This window comes from Protobothrops mucrosquamatus, unplaced genomic scaffold, assembly GCF_001527695.2.
Source record: "Protobothrops mucrosquamatus isolate PMUCROS unplaced genomic scaffold, P.Mucros_1.0 scaffold21, whole genome shotgun sequence".
Taxonomy (NCBI): Eukaryota; Metazoa; Chordata; class Lepidosauria; order Squamata; family Viperidae; genus Protobothrops; species Protobothrops mucrosquamatus.
Genome location: NW_015386406.1, coordinates 64,856 through 82,229, shown reverse-complemented (window position 1 = coordinate 82,229; position 17,374 = coordinate 64,856). Strand labels below are relative to the sequence as shown.

The following is a 17,374-nucleotide window of genomic DNA, read 5'->3' as shown; positions in this document are numbered from 1 at the left end:
TAACTTCGGCGAGGCGCTTCCCCCTCCGATCATTAGCGCGGACCACCTCTGTTCCGCCGCCTGCGAGCCCCGAGCGGCCGCTTCTTGAAACATCCGAGCGAAGCCACGGCCGGGATTGGTAGCCAAGCGCAGGAGATCTGGATTACACCCGAGCGACGCGGCGCGCAGCCACCGGCCTTAGAGGTGGCTGGGAGGAGAGGGGAGGACCGAGTCGCTCCTTGTCCTCCGGCGGGCGTTCTCTGGCAGCGGGGTGGCCGCTCGGAGCCCTGCCGCATGCCATGGATCACACGCTTTTCGGCTGCCTGCGCAGTCCCCACCATCCCCCTGGCCAGGGCTTGCACCCATTCTCACAGTCTGCGCTTGCCCTGCACGGCCGCTCAGATCACATGTCCTACCCGGAGCTCTCCGCGTCCTCCTCCTCTTGCATCATAGCGGGATACCCCAACGAGGAGGGCATGTTCAGCAGCCAGCACCATAGGGGCCACCACCACCACCACCATCACCACCACCACCACCAGCACCAGCAGCAGCACCAGCAGTCTTTACAGGCAAACTGGCACATCCCGCAGATGGCTTCCCCGCCACCGCCTCCACCGCCTCAGTCCGCCTCATCCAGACACAGTCTGTGCCTTCAGCCCGATTCGGCTGGACCCCCGGATCTAGCCAGTAGTCCCCCCGGACTGTGCTCGAATTCATCAAGTTTGGGGACCGGCACCCCGACAGGAGCAGCGTGCGCTCCGGGAGATTACGGAAGGCAAGCGCTGTCCCCGGTGGAGACGGAGAAAAGAATGGGCAAGCGGAAAAGCGACAGCTCAGGTAAAGCCACCTCCCTTGCGTGTCTTCTATCCGGGAAAGTGATTCATTCTCTCTGTCTCTGTCTCTCTCTCTCGTGTGTTTTGTGTGTGTGTGTGTGTGTGTGTGTGTGAGAGAGAGAGAGAGAGAGAGAGAGAGACAGAGACAGAGACAGAGACAGAGAGAGAAAATAAAATAAAATAAAATAAAATAAAACCCGGGATGGGCGATCGGGCAGCTCTGAAACAACTGAAGTCGGGTATTGGATTTGTTCTGGAAGCGTTCGGCGCATGACCGCTTGATACCTCGCGTGCTAGTGACAAGACCCCAGTTGTAGCACGCGAGGGCTTAGCCACTGGCCTACCACTACAGTAACTAAAACGCTATAGTTGCTGCTCAATGTCTCATGATAGAGATAGGTCACAAGTGTTAAGAATACAGATTAGGACACCTTGGGGTTAGGACCCTTGAAGGGTTGCAGAATCAGTCTTTCTAAAGAATGCAGTTTGGGGACATCTAATATTTAAGTTTATCCCTCAGTCACCTATATCTTTTCTTTCTTGTCAAAATCCTACCTAAGAAAAAGGATAGGTCTGTATTCATGCCAGTCAAGGAGTAAATTCCGTTTCTTTTTAAGACTGCCCACCTAAAGTATTTCTGGAACACTGGTAGAATTGAGATAGAATCTACTGCTGAGAAGTCTGTAGTTTTACTTTGCTTAGAATGCTTATAGAATGAAGACAGATTGTGCAAATATGCAAACCATTCTACTTTTCAAATGAAACTGTAAAAATTGATTCCTATGCCTCAAAAAGTACATCAAAATAATCAAATGAAAGTGTATGTGTACAATTATGAATGTTTGTATGTTCCTGCTCTAAGTATAATTATTTCATATAACTTAAGTTAGCATCTTGGCACACTAATTTCATTATATTTGTTTTCTCATGCTTAGTTGGATACTTTTGAATTATATTTGTACTATTAAATGCATGTTTAAATTTACTTTTGTGTGTGTGTGTGTGTGTGTGTGTGTGTGTGTATCTGTGTATATATGTATGTGTATATGTGTGTGTCCATGCACGCATGTGTGCACATATATTACAATATATATTTAGAAAGTAATTCCAAGTTTTGATCAAGTAAAAGTCATGATCTACTTTGAAATTTAAAAGTGCAAAACTATCCATAGTTACATTTGAATTCTTAGGACTGTTATATAAAAATGTACTTCCTTGACAGTTTAATGCAAAATATTTTGAGTCCTACTTATTTTGAAATTTGTTGTACTCTGTCTTGTAGTTCAGGAAGAGAAACTGAAAAGCTGATTTGAATTGCATTTTAAAAACTATGTTACAAAGTATACTTTTCTATAAAAATGTTTAAATGGGTAAGAAATCTTCAGGCAGTCCTGGATGAAGGATGTTTCATTATAACACTGCTAAAGGTAAGAAATAGATTTGTATACATGCATAAACATCTTCACACACATGCAATAGGATGTATAAAGCTGATACAGAAATCTGAAGGATTTCTACCTATGAGTAAAAATAAGAAGAAAGCCAAATCTTTTACCGAAAATTCTATTTCCTTAAAAAAATGGCCTTTTGAATTGTCCATATTTGATCAATTTAGAATTGTTTCAACTATTTTCCGTGTTAATTAGATCAAGAAAACTGGAATTATAACTTTTTTTTAAATTTCAGCATAATTGTTTTCTGGTAATTGACAAGTGGCAGGCTAAAGATTTGAAAGAGACATCAATTGGGATTTATTTGAATTATAATTATCTATGAATTAAATAAGTAATTATTATATTCCAGAGACATAATGGTTAGTTGACTTGTAAGGGTAATAATGTTACATAATGCACTGTACGAAAAGTGCTATGTAATAATTAAAAGGAAATCTTTATGAATAGAAAGCAGAAATATTAATCTCCTTTAACTTTTATTAAAGCTTAGATACATAGATAATTAAAAGTTAATTACAGTAGATTGCTGTGTGATATATTAAATTAAATATTAGAACACAATTCCATAAAACTTTGATGGGAATTAATCTTAATTATTGTTTTATGTTATGTTTTACAAAGAAAAAATTCAGTATGAGTAACTTTCCAATATAAGATTATAATATCAACCACTTTAGCATTAATAATATATATCTATCTTTAATCTTTCTTATACAGTATAAAATACACTCACTAGACTTTTGAACAGTATTTTCAATATAAGTGTAACTATGGATTGCTAATATCAAGTTTAAGATAATAAAATCCATATATTTTCATATGCCAAATGTTTCTGCATATATTATGATAAATGGATTATATTTATTTACATATCTGAATATTTTTATGGAGCTGTATGATTACCTTATTTGTATCTTATCATTTCTTATGTTTACATACATATATTTAAAATAAAAGATTTAAAGCCATACGAGAGACTAATTTGATCAGTGCATTAATTAAAAAAATACTTTTCTAACATAAAGAAATCAAGAAAGAGTTTCGCAAAATACTTAAGTATTTATTTAGCGTTAAATAGAGAAAATATTCTTTATTAGTTATTTCTGCAGTACAGTATTCTCTGGTGTTGAATTATTTGTGGAATACTTACAATATAAATGGCAATGTGTTTGTGCTTTGCTAAAACATTGGCATAGATGCTCTATAGATACAGAGGTAACAAGGAGGGTCTCACAGCCTCATTGTTGCTCTTAGGGCCCCTGATCTTTTAAAAAAAATCTTATTTATTCTCCTATGGGGCCAACATGGTCCCATACCGAAATCTAGACAATTGTGCAGGGTGGCATTATGGTTTGTGGGTGGAGCAAGTAAGTAATGGCCTCAGAATATATAGTTAGTCCTTGACTTACAACAGTTTGTTTTAGTGACCATTTGAAGTTACAGCAGCACTGAAAAAAATGAAAATGTGAAAAAAAAAGTTTCACACTTATGACTGTTGCAGCATCTCCATAGTGAATGTGATTTACATTCAGATGCTTGACAATTGGTTCATGATGACTGCGGTATCCCGGAGTCATGCAATCCCCTTTTGCGATCTTCTGATAAGCAAAGTCAGTGGGGAAGCCAGATTCACTTAACAACTGTGTTACTAACTGCAGTGACTCATTTAACAAATGTTGCAAGAAAAGTTATAAAATGGGGCAAAGCTCGCTTAACAAATTTCTTACTTAGCAACATAAATTTTGGGCTCAATTGTGGTGATAAGTCAAGGACTCCCTGCACTAGGTACCAGGAGATAGTACCAAAGAGAAACAGCCAATTCTCTTTGCTTTTATCTACTCGAGATTTTGGTAGCTCAAATCTGATAGTTGCAGTCTGAGGATACCTTGAACTGTTTCTGCTGCTGTTTATTCTTGTGAGAAATTCTGTTCTAGAATTTTATAAGGAGCATTTCAGTCATCACCTAGGCTGATGACTGATACTGAAAGTGGACATCCAAGCAGTGGCGGGATTCAGCTGGTTCGCACCACTTTGGCAGAACCAGCAGCTGCCCAGGCCCAGAATGGTCTTCTGGAAATGGCATCCACACAGAGAACTGGTTGTTCACTTATTTGAATCCCACCACTGCATCCAAGGTTGTTACTGTAGAAGCCAAGGACTTCCAATTATACCTCTGCATAGAAAAGAAAGTCACAGAAAGCTGAATAAATATAATTTTTATTCTGTCTTATACTGATGTTCCATGGACAGTAAGGATTTCCCTGCATATAACAGAATATAACAGGAACCCAGTAAAGCAGAGAATGATATATTTCATAGTAGGAAATATAGTAATCAAAAGTAATAGACAATTGCTTGTATTTTGTTTCCAAAAATTTATTCTGACAAAATATACCCACCTCCTCTAATATAATCCAACATAAGCAAAATAAAATAAAATAAAATTGTTCATATTAAATGACTCATATTGCCTACAATTTCACTTTTTTATTTCAGAAAATATTGTGTAATATTTATAATAAAATCTTAAAAATAAAATCACAAATAAATTTACATTTAGTAAAACTTACAACTCTGAAAGGAGATATATGGTTAAGAAATAGGAAATTAGATGATGATAAATAGATATCTCTCTCTCTCTCTCTCTCTCTCTCTCTGTGTGTGTGTGTGTGTGTGTGTGTGTGTGTGTGTGTGAGAGAGAGAGAGAGAGAGAGAGAGATTATAGATAATTTCTCCTCTTTATTCTTCCACCATCTGCTCTGTTATTGGAATTCCAAAATATTATGTAGTATATGTCTTTCTTCATTATTTTCTTGGGCTGATAATATATTCTCATCTTCCTTTCATGTGATGTTACAGTTTGTATTTAAAAGGCTACACAGGCAATTAAAAAGCTCTGATCCAAATTAAATTAAAGGCTACAAGACCAATTAAGTTCAGGGGACAATTACATCAGTTTAACAAAATGATGATTGAAAGGTAAAAAGATTTTAGCATTTATTTTGGATTACACATTGAAATATTTAATGATCTCTCTATAAATCACAAAATTAAAAAGAACAGATACATTTTTAGATATATGTTTTAATTTTTTCAAAAATTAAAAAAATGAAGCTTTTCTAAAATTCTGACTTCTAGTGTAATACAGTATATGTTGCTATCCAATATTTAAAGATCAAGACAGAATGTACATGTTTTAACCTTTTAGATAAAGGGCTTATAATTTAGTAATTCTGTGTGAGTACAATTGATGTAGTTTTCTATACTGAAGTAGCCCTAATATAATAGTCCTATGTTACCCCAATGGATAGAGATTGTCCAGAAGTAATGTTTGATGGATTATTTTATAAATATTTAGTGTAGTTTCCAAGAAATGTCTTTGAAAAAAACATGTACATTCGAAGATATACATGTCGGAGAAAATGATTTGATAAATGGGTGTTAACAATATGAATTCATTGCTTTTAGTAACTTCTAATTACTCTCCAAAACATTTCAGTAAGAAAAATGATCTGTATATCTTTTCAAAAGGAGCACTATAACTGATTCATCAAAGTTCTTAAACCTTTCAGCATGCTGCTAAGTGTAAACAAGCAAATAGAATTCTTTGTGATTTTCTTCTGGAGAGAGTTAATTTGTTAACAATACTGGGTTTCATTATCAACATGCTTGATGCCTATTGGGACTTGGGCTTCCTAGTTCTTAAAAAGCAACTCTCCATGCTGCATGGTGAATTGCTTTTGAACTTTTGTTAGGACATGGGAAATGCTCCTCTATAAAAACAGGGGAAAATTTCCATAGGAAATGTTTTGGTCATTTAAGTTGAGCATTTGGTTCCTGGTTAATATTGGCAGTACAACCCCTAATACTTTTTTTATTCCATTTGTCTAAATGGTAGACACCAGTACCAAATACAAGCTGTTTCTGAAGTCCCTCCAAATTAAAATGCAGTTTTCCATGTGATACTGGGAGTTGCCTTATCAAAGTTAGATCCTGTTGGGGGGAGGGAGGGAGGGACAGAGGGAGGGACACACACACACAGAGAGAATAGTATATAGTATAGTATAGTATAGTATAGTATAGTATAGTATAGTATAGTATAGTATAGTATAGTATAGTATAGTATAGTATAGTATAGTATAGTATAGTATAGTATAGTATAGTATAGTATAGTATAGTATAGTATAGTATAGTATAGTATAGTATAGTATGGTATGGTATGGTATAGTGTAATATAGTATTTTGGAATCATAACTACTATGACAATAATGTAGTAGAGTGTAGCTTGTTTGGGGAAAAATTTAATTTTATATTAATCAATTTAAAATAAAGATGATTTCAAATTTATTTTAAAGAATTAGACCAAATAAAAGTGGATCCCTTCTGCAGGCAGCTAATTTTAAGCTTAATGAAAAAGAAAACAAATGTTAATTATTTAATGTAATTGAATATTGAATATGTATTGAAAAAGAAAATTAGCTTGATCCCAATAATTTAACTTTAAAATGGAAAGTTTCATTTTTAAGAATCACTGACATGTATCTCAATTATTATGGGTTGGAGTAGGTGTGTTTTAAGCATTTATTATTTCAGTTTATAATCAGCTTCTTCCACTCATAGAAAATATAAGGCAGTAAAAAACAGGTGGTAGCTTTTTTATTGTAATTGTGAAATCCCAGTGGAAAAAGGTAACATTTATTATAAATATATTTCAAAAGACCTGGCTAAAGAGAAAATTCTTAAGGTTGAAAACATCAAGGCCAAGTGTAGTTTTTAAATTACATAGTTGGGATTGAAACAGGAATAGATTCTTTTAAAAGACTAGCAATGTATGTGTTTTTATATTCTAAGCAAGACATATTTACAGTGTCTTGTCTTGTCTTGTCTTGTCTTCTCTCTTTACCTCAAAAGGATTTTTTCTGGTGACTGCTTGGAGAATTCTCTGCAGTCTTCTTGGCAAGATTTTGGAAGTGGTTCGCCATTACTTTCTTTCTGTTCTGTTCATGTTCCACTCTTCACTTTGTTTAAATGCTAGAAACTAGGAAACACAACTAATGATTCAAACACTGAATAATCAAAATCTTCATAATCCGTATTTAAATCTTTGTAATCCAAAATGCCGTACTAATGGACTAATGGATATTATGTGTTTTAGTGATACACTAACATGGCTCTTTTAGAAACAGGTTGTTTTATCTGGAATGATATGCTGGATCTGGCTGTTAAATTTTCTGGAATTTTCTGATCCAGTGGATAGCAAAGTTGACCTGCTTTGTGGTTAGCTGTGCAGCATGGTGGCAGTAATAGAGCCAGCAAAAACAATTCTGAAACATTTAATAGTGCATCATTATAATATTTGACTTAAAATTATTCATTTAGCAATTATTCAAAGTTATAGTAGCGCTAAAAAAGTGACTTATGACAGTTCTTATGCTTAACAAATATTGTAGCATCCTGACAATTAAAAGATCAAAATTTGGTCCTTGGCAATTAGCATGTATTTACAATGGTTGCACTGATCACATAATCATCGTTTGTAATGTTTTAGGGAGAGCATCCAAAAAGGAAAAAGGCTGTTTAGGCCACTAAATTCATGCCATTGCTGAATGCAAGAATCTAACAAAATATTTGGATCTTCTGATCTTGTCAGTATTGATTATCGACTTTTTCCTGAATTTCATTCTGTTCAGTGACATTCAGAATTTACAACTGCCGTCCTGCAAATGATTTTACTTTCCTCATATCTATTTGCTTTTTAGAAGGCAATGTAAACTTTCTTGAAAATTGTTTTATTGGAGCCAGTGTTGGGATTCAAATATGTGAATAACCAGTTCTCTGTGTGAATGCCGCTTCCAGAAATCCATTCTGGGCCTGGGCAACACAAAATTAGCTACCGGTTCTGCTGAAGTGGTGTGAACCAGCTGAATCCCACCATTGATTAGAGCTGATTTCAGAGTTATTTTATTGTAAATAGTATACTTACCTCTTTTATTATTTGTATGGAATACAGAAGAACATAGCTTTGACCATGGGGGAAGTAAACATTTATTAAGCAGTTAACTTGGAACCTATTCTACAAGTCATTTTTCCTCACTCCTTTTGTTGACATAGCTTTTAAATGAAAAACTCTATTTTGTGTTGGAACTCTAAAAACATGTGCCACGAAATTCAATTTGATAGAATATAAACCAATTCAAGACTAAGCTTGTTTTCCTTTTACACAAATAATTATGCATTAAGCTCAACAATAAGTTTTAATTACATAACCTGTGTACAATGAAAAGTATGAATGATTCTGTTTTCCAAAAACCAGTGCAGTAACCTAAAGTCTTTCCTTTTCTTTAGCACATAGGAGAAAGTCATGTTGACAACCTTTTCCAATCATGATTTGGCAGCAAATTACCGATCTTCCAACACTTGGCAATTTAACTTAACAGCTTGCAAGACTTTGTAGGAAGATCACAGTTTGACTAGATTAGAAATTTAGTTCTAGACCAAGAATGAGCCATACACTCTACACCCACACTCACTCCCACATACAACAGGTGGTTAATACTACCAGTCAGAAGATGTAAATGGCCTTTTTAGTCCTCAAGCTTAAATGTAGGGCTTCTGCTTCTGTCTTCCTGAAATAATGGATATGGTATGGTCTTGAAGCCGTGATGATCTTGAAGCCAAGCAGTTAACTACCATCTGTAGCCTGGAATCCCTGGTTCTCATTTCAACTGTTACTCTACTATATCTTAATATGTACTTGTGTGGCTATATGTCAGATGCAACACCAAAGACAAGACCACTGAGATCCAATCAAATTTGATCCTTTATTTGCTTGCAACTAATGGACAGAATCTTGACACATTAATGCTATAATTTTAACCTACTAGATATAGCCTGAGAGATTCCAGAATCTGCCTATTGTGATTCTCTTTCTCCCTTTCCTATCCAAATTGGGACTACGCAGCTTCTTAATCTATTCTTGAATAAAAATAATATATTTAAAACTAGCTGTACCCGGCCACGCGTTGCTGTGGTTCAGTCTGGTTAAATGGAAAAGAAAGAAAAGAGAAAGCGCATGTTTGTGTCACCGGTGTGACATCTATTTAATAGTAGGTACATAAAAACACACGCGTATTCGAATGCAACGTTGTGTCAAAATTTCAAAGCAATCGGTGAAGAACTTTCAGAGATTTAAGATTTTGAACAAACGAACATTTACATTTTTATTTATATAGATAATAGGGTTGATAGCTATCCTGCATTCATGTTGCTGATGTAATTCTGTTAATTAAATAACATTCACTAAAGATGAATTTTCATATGCTTTATATGTCATTGTTTTTATCAACATTATAAAAATCTTCTCAGAAAGAAGGAGGAAGATTAAAAAAGGCATTTTCTGGCAACTGTCCATCATTTCAATGTAAACATAAAAAGTGGCTTCAAATTAATAACTGCTGAAGGTGCTGTTTTATTATTTAGAAAGTATTAATTATAAGTATTTACAATAGCAACAGAAGAGCTTTTTTGATTACTTTTAAAACAAGATGAGAAAAAATCAATTTGTTTTCAAAGAAAGGAATTAAAAACCTTTTACTTCCAAGTTTCACTATACTATTAAGAATGTTGTCAGGATCAAAGTATATCCTGATTCTTTTCTTCAAACCTCTATCCCATGAAATTCTTTTTGTTTTTTACCCATAATTCTTATTACTTCCTCTTCTTGATTTATTTGCATTTATTCCATTAAAAAGATGACTGAACAACAATAAAAACATGTGTCTGCAGCTTTCTTGAGAACAATACAAAACCAATTTGTTAATAGCTTCTTCTACTGTTGTTTTCAACTTCAGTCACTTTCCCAACTCCACAAGTCTGAAGGTTTCCTTTCCAAGTAGAAGTTAGCTATGGAATTCCTGCAAGATTGGCTACAGAGGCATTTAAGAAAGCAAACTATAAGTAAACCTGTTTAATTTTCTGAAGAACAAGGTGGAAATTAATATAGCAGTTTCCTTTGTTGTGCTCCATGAAATCCTCTCTCTTTTTTTTTAAGCCTTGTTTGAAGTGGCTTACTTTCATGTGTCCCTTAGAATGTGTTGGACTGTAAACTCCAAGTCAATAGGCTTTAAGCAATGGAGGCTTCTATGGTATTTAAGTATAGCTGAAATGAGCATATAAATTAAACGTTGGCTGGTCTACTACTTATCCCAAAGGCGTCTTCGGCCTGCTCCCATTTTAGAAATCCCCCATACAATTTGACAAAGAATAAAGACTCAGTTCCAAAGACTTCTGTTTTAGGAATGAAATGAAGGGAAAAATAGGTGTCATGATTGAGTTGCATGTGCACAATTCTTTTGGAGATATTTTTACAGCTTTTTGTCTAAGTTAACCTGTCTCTAGCCATGTATAAATCATTTAATTTTTATGAATGCTAAATTAATCTTAGTTATAAAAAGCCAAATTTCATGGCACTTTTGTGAAATAAAATAATAATCTTATGAGTATCGGCCTAGAATAGTAAATCATGATATTATCCAAAGACAATAAAAGAATTTTCACAGATGTTTAAGGTCTGCAGGAATCTTGTCTATATGAGAAGTACCAAGTAAAGAAAAAAACCTTAAATATTACTCTATTCAAACCATACATATTTACTAATTACTACTAATTACAATTTTATCCACCATTTTAATTTTATTTTTAAGCAATTATATTAGTTGCTTTATGCATTTCCTTTTTTGAAGAACACATGCATTTCTCAAACACCTAGCTCCACAGATTGCAGTTTCTTATTTGTTGCTGTTCTTTAGCAAACTTTCAGTGGCCTCCCAGTTACATGTTGATTTTCAGTCTGTCCAGACTCCTATTTTCTTATCCCATCATTTGCCAAGTGAGACAGATGTGGCCTGTTTATATCAGTCTGTGCACCTCTAAAATACTTATTTTGGAAGACTTATAACTGCGCCTAAATATGCATTAAATTTTCCTTTGGATATTAGGAAGGAAAGGATAAATGTTTAGCAATATCTGAAAGACCATGCCACTGAAATATTGTTTTTTGAAATATTGTTTATATTGATTTCTTTATATTAAATAATTGAGAAGTTAGAATTATATAAATAAAATCAAGGAGCAGTGGAATTTAAGTAATTACTTAAATATTTATATTCTAATGAATGGAAAAGATCTCTGCCAGAATTACAAGCAGCCGCTTTGGCCATTTTTTTTCCTTGATCTTTAAGAAATCAGGCAAGCTGAAACAATACCATTTAGATTCAATATTCGTGTCAGATACTTTCAGCCTGGCCCACTAATCTAATTCAGCACATTTGATAGCTTCTAGCTGCTATTATAATTGTCTACAGTCATGACAGTGCAGGGTTGCTAAGATTTTAAATTTCATTTTTGAATTTAGAGTAAATGACTATAATTGTTTATTGAATTGAGCATCTACTTCTCAAATTTAGTTTCCAAATAGAAAAGCAAAAACTAGCTAAATCATAAAAGATGCTGTAACAAAATTCAAATGAAATTCAAGATCACATCCTTAATCAATGTTAAAGAATGGAGAATTAGTCTGGAACCCCTCTACATGGTAAAAAAGGATATATGCAATGTTATCTTCATTTTAGATGTCAAAAGGGTCTCTCTCTGTCTCTCCTCTCCCCCCCCTCTCTCTTTCTCTCCCTCCCTCCCTCTCTCTCTCCCCCCTCCCTCTCCCTCTCTCCGATCTTCCCTTACTTTGCAAGCTGGCTTCAAGCTGTTCTCCAACAAACTCAGGGGTAGGCAACCTCGGCTCTTTTATGACTCATGGACTTCAACTCCCAGAATTCCTGAGTCAGCATAGCTGGGCTAGATAGCTCTCTCCTGCCCTTCCTGTTTCCTGCTTCCTGCAGAGACGCAGCAAAGGGAGGAGTGCCACCCAATAAGCTTTTCAGCTCCTTGGAGAACACCGTGAGTTCACTCTCTTTTTTACACACACACACACACCACACACACACACACACACACACAGAGAGAGAGAGAGAGAGAAGGGAAGGCAAGTGCCTCTCTGTGTCTCTGTCTCTCTGCAAATGGCAGAGGAGGCTGGGAGCCGCAGGGAAAGGCTCAAAGAGCCACTTGCGGCTCCGGAGCCGCAGGTTGCCGACCTGTGCTTTAGATTGTTCATTCTTATTGTTACTTGATCAGTCTTTATGAATCACAAATGTGATCCTGAAGAGTCATCTCTAAATAAATCCGCACTAGTAAAATATGTTTATGTTATATTTAGCAGTCAGAGAAAAGGGTCAATTTGATGTAGTTATTAAAAGTACCAAGCAAATCTTGGACCTTTTTAAGACCAGGGAGGAAGTCACTTTAGTGCTTAAAGTGCTTTAGTACTTGAAGCACTGGACCAAGGGTAAGAAAACGTCTGCCTTCAGCACAAAGTCATCTAAGTAACCTTGGGTAGACCATTCTCTCTCAGCCCCAGGAAGAAGGCAATGGCAAACCATTTCTGGAAACATCACCAAGAAAACTGCAGAGACAGGCAGTCACTAGGAGTTAAGGTTGAATTGAAGGAACAAGAAAAAATCAGGGAGAAATATATTTAAATGTTAAATCTAGTATGGATTTCTATCTGTGTAAGATACTGATATTATTCAATTAATTCTGTCTATAGATATGAGGCAAAACTATTTTTTTAACCTTGATGAAAGTAACATATATTTTCCAAGTGACCAGTTTTACAGATGTTTGGCTGAGACATCGGATTTTAAATCAAAATTAATCTGGATCAAAGATTATTTCCTGATTGGATTTCATTGCCTGCTGCAATCAAATCTTTCATATATATAATGGAAAATCAGCAGTTAGCCAAACTTGCTGATGCTGCTATGATTCCTTTCCCTTTTTCCAGTGATACAGCTATTAGAATAGTCATTATGTTTTCTGCTTACTGGCAGGCTGCGCTAGTTCTATAAAACTCAGATTTTCTTCACTAAAAAGGATTTGTGCTGTCTTATTATAACATACCTTTATTTTATGTTTAAGAACATCTGGGTCTGCTCTCCTTTTTTTGTAGTCTAAGTTTGACCAGTCACAGTGTTCGATTTATCTATGAATTTCTATATCATGATTACTAGATTGCTCCTTGTAACATCCTTCTTTACAACTACATGAGAGTATGGCAAGTTCTAAGAATGCAAAAAGGTTTTTTCCCTAAGATGTGATGAGGCTTAAAGGTGGGACCTCATTGTTTTATGTGGATGGGTGGGTAAATGCTCAGGGGTAGCAACATCAGTATCTTATTGGACAAAATCAACAAAATCAAAATCAAGCAATAGGAATTATTGATACATTTTAATAGACTAAGCACTCTCCTTGTGTCTGTGAATTTTCAAATTACCTTGAGCATTGTAATTCCGAAAATGATCAGAGAGTTGCTTGTTGTCAGTTTTTAGATAAACCATGATAGCTTAATATAATATTCAGAGATATGTAAAATAGATGCGATTATAAAAGGATAACCTTAAAGGCTGATTTTTAGCATTCAGAGTATTATGTTGCTATAAAATTCTGAATGAAAATAATTGAATTTTAGTAATGCAAACCTCATATTTTATTATGAATTTCTGCTTAGAATCTAGCCGATCCAGCATGACTGAGTTTGTGAGAGAGATGTTCACATAAGTAATAAATCTGTCATCACCGACTGGCCTCTATTTCCTTTGAAATAAACAAATCGCTATTTGTCTCTTTGAAGCAGAGGGCTTCCAGGAAACCCAGAAGCCACTTTGGTTCAGCTATTGAGATAAAATAGTCAGAAAGTGGAAATGAGGTGCAGCTGAAGGAATCCTCCCATGCTCACACCTGTTGGACAGTGCAGTGGATTTGAAAAGGAACTGAAACAAACCCCAGCACCCTGGGATGGTGGGAGCAAAGCTGATTACCAAAATACATTAATGGTAGCATTTTCAGAATGGGTAAAATAAAGCCAGTCTGATATAAACGTAGAAAATTTAAAATTGGAAAGCGATAAAAAAAACTATCTAATAAGACAATTATCCTTTTCTTAATAAAGAACTGAAAATCAACTATTTTGGAACAATGCATTGTTAGTTTTGTATCATTGTCGTTGTCATCATAGTCATCATCATCATAATCATCATCATGTAACGCACACCCTCTGTTCTATATAAAAATGTGGAACAGTTTAATTCCTTCCTTGAAAGGTTATTTTATAAAGCTGACTGTTTCCTATGCCTTAATTTTTATTAGTTGTATCACCATGAAAATTTTAAGTATGGGTTATTTGTTCTGAAGTTTTAATTTCTCGGTGCTGCTACCTATATGAAAATTAAATACGTTTTTGCATGTCTGTATGAATCTTAAGAAAAGTAAATCTGACTACATTTTCGTGTCTCTAGAAACTCAGGCAAGTAATTGTGGAACAAAAGTCAAAGCAGTGATTAAGCAATTTTATTTCAGTTATATTGCAGTCCTAAAAAGAAAAGGGAGGGAGACCTAAGCTTTTAGTCTTAAAAGCCTTTAGATAGAAGTAAAAGTGTTTAGGACAGGCCTATACAACATGTGGCTATTTACTGCATGTGGGCCACTAAGGAGCCTTGCATGGTCCTGGACGTTTTTGAAAAATAATCCATTGCCACCAAATGTTGCCGCCATAATAAAGGATCTGGCACAGCAGCCTAGATTTCTGCCGCTACTTCCACCGTGAAAGACACACTCGCAAGGGCCCCCAACACCTCCAGCCTTCACTAGAGCTGCTGCTGTGCTTTAGTTACCATGTAGCTGATTGACGAACCAGCTATTCATTTGTGGGCCACAATTACTTTTAAGCTATCAATCTGCTCTCTTCCCTTCTACAGGCCTGGTTTAGGAGGTGCTTGTTGAAATATATAAAACTATTAGGAAATTTGAATGGTTAAAATTCTTTGTAAATGCGTTGTAATTCTTTGTTCCCCTACTTGTACTAAAACATAACACCAAATAAAAATGTGTTTAATTATCTTATTAAGATTGCAGGTCTCTTCTTGGCACAGAGTTTTGATTATTGTAAAGAAAGTTTGTATATCATAGTATTTTTTAAATCTAGAGAATATTTAACTTTTTTAATTACGTCATTGATCTGATAACAATCTATGGCTATATTACTGACTTAGCTCAGTGTGATGGGAGTTTCAGTTCCTTGCAAAATTAAAATTAAAAAAATAATTAGAAAAATAAACCAGAATACATGAAATGTAGTTCTTCAGTAAAATATATAACCTGTTACAAGTAGGTGAGCAACAACAACCCAGAATATCTCCGTATTTTAATAGATGTCCTTCTAAAACTCTGTAATATCTTTACAGATGTCAGAACAAGACTTTGTAAAATATCCTACACATATTACTCCTGAAATAAAAAGTTCCATCTTTAGCAATACAGTATAAGCTTTATGCTTGGGTGAATAGAAGTAAATGAATAGATTAAAAAGTTAATGATTTCTTATGTGTTTGTAAGTTTTGTCAACTTCCAGGGGATTTACTTATATTTATTTCTATGTAGAATTCTAGTCTAAGCGGTTGACAGTTGTATGGGATATAATGAGTGCTATTGCACTGAAAAAAAATCTACTGTTACTATAGTTATTTTCCCCCATTATATTATTACTTATTATATTAATAAGTCCTTGCATTTTAAAAGGAATGTGTTATTCTATTATTTCTTAAGTACAGGGTCTGGAGATTTTTAACATTTCACTCATTTGTCATGTTTAGAACTTTGGGTCAAGTCCAGGATGGGTCCTTTAGTCTCCCACAATTGCAGAAACTGAAACACAGTTTCCTACCTTTCAAAGCACAGATAGTCCTCAACTTATGACCACAACTGAGCCCAAAATCTCTGTTGCTAAGTGACATTTGTTAAATGAGTTTTGTCCTATTTTATGTTATTAACATAAGTAACATAAACATTTGTTAAGTTAGTAACATGGTTGTTAAGGGAATCTGTTTTCCTCATTGACTTTTGTTTGTCAGAAGGTCTCAAAAGCTGTTCACATGACCTTGGACATTGAAAACTATTGTTAATATGAGTCAGTTGCCAAGCATCTGAATTTTGACTAGTTGTGACCATAGGAATACTACAATGATCATAAATTTAAGAAACATTTTTTCAGTGCCATTATAACTTCAGTCACTAAATGAGCTGTTTTAAGTCAAAGACTACTTGTAGAACACAAAATAATTACGGTAAAAGCCCCAAATATCACAGTTACAAAACAAAAAGTATTTATTTTACTAATATGCACACACACACACAAATCTGGATCTGGATATATTTAGGAACAGCTAAGATATTGCATCGAACTGTCAAACTCCTCCCTGGCCTCTTGTAGTACAACTAAGACTGAGGAAGACACATACCACTTATAATGATAGGAACAGAATTTTTTGTTTATTTTTAAATAAAGTTTAGAAAAATTTCAATTGTTGAACCTGGCTCATGGCTGTGTTTAGTTACATATTCTAGAGTGATGTTATTAGTAGGAAATCATATGAATTTCATATATAAGAATATAATTAAATCACACATCTTTCCAGATGAATGGCAGTTTAAAATATCTATATAATTAAAGACTTCGTGTTTCTTTAGCACAATTTAATGCAATTGATATTAAAAAAACATTTAATTAGAATAATATTTCAGCTGAAGTTATTAAAGAAGTCTGAAAATGCTTACTGCATAACATTGTTGAGTGGTTTAGGCGTATGATTTCATTTCTTTGGCATTTGCTCAGGATGTTAGTGTATCTATTTTAAGTGTCTTTGTTCTTTTACATTTATTTTTATTTCTGTCAAGCATTGCTAAGCTTGCTATGGGCATTTGCAAATATGAATCATCATTTAGATTAATATTTTCATACCTCTTTAAACTGGTTTGAAAATAAACGTAGAAACGGAAGCAAAGAAAGCTAAACAAGGGCAGGTGTACCTCTCAGGAAGTATAAAAAAGATCTTTTAGAAGTTTTGAAGCATGTTCTTGGCAGATTTATTTATGTAACAACTAAATCACATTTTGCAGGAAGGAAGAAAAAAATTAAAGCCTATTTAAACACTTAGTATTATACTT

The 17,374-nt window shown here is 34.7% G+C and overlaps 1 protein-coding gene across 1 annotated transcript in view; it reads left to right on the top strand.

The window, feature by feature from the left end:
- Positions 1 to 278: 278 nt before the first annotated feature.
- The window catches only part of MEOX2 (mesenchyme homeobox 2), a 58,246-nt gene continuing 41,150 nt past the window's right edge, over positions 279 to 17,374 (top strand). The window contains exon 1 of the mRNA XM_015810795.1: positions 279 to 816. Within this exon, the coding sequence (XP_015666281.1) occupies positions 279 to 816 (538 nt within the window). The remainder of the gene's footprint in view (positions 817 to 17,374) is intronic.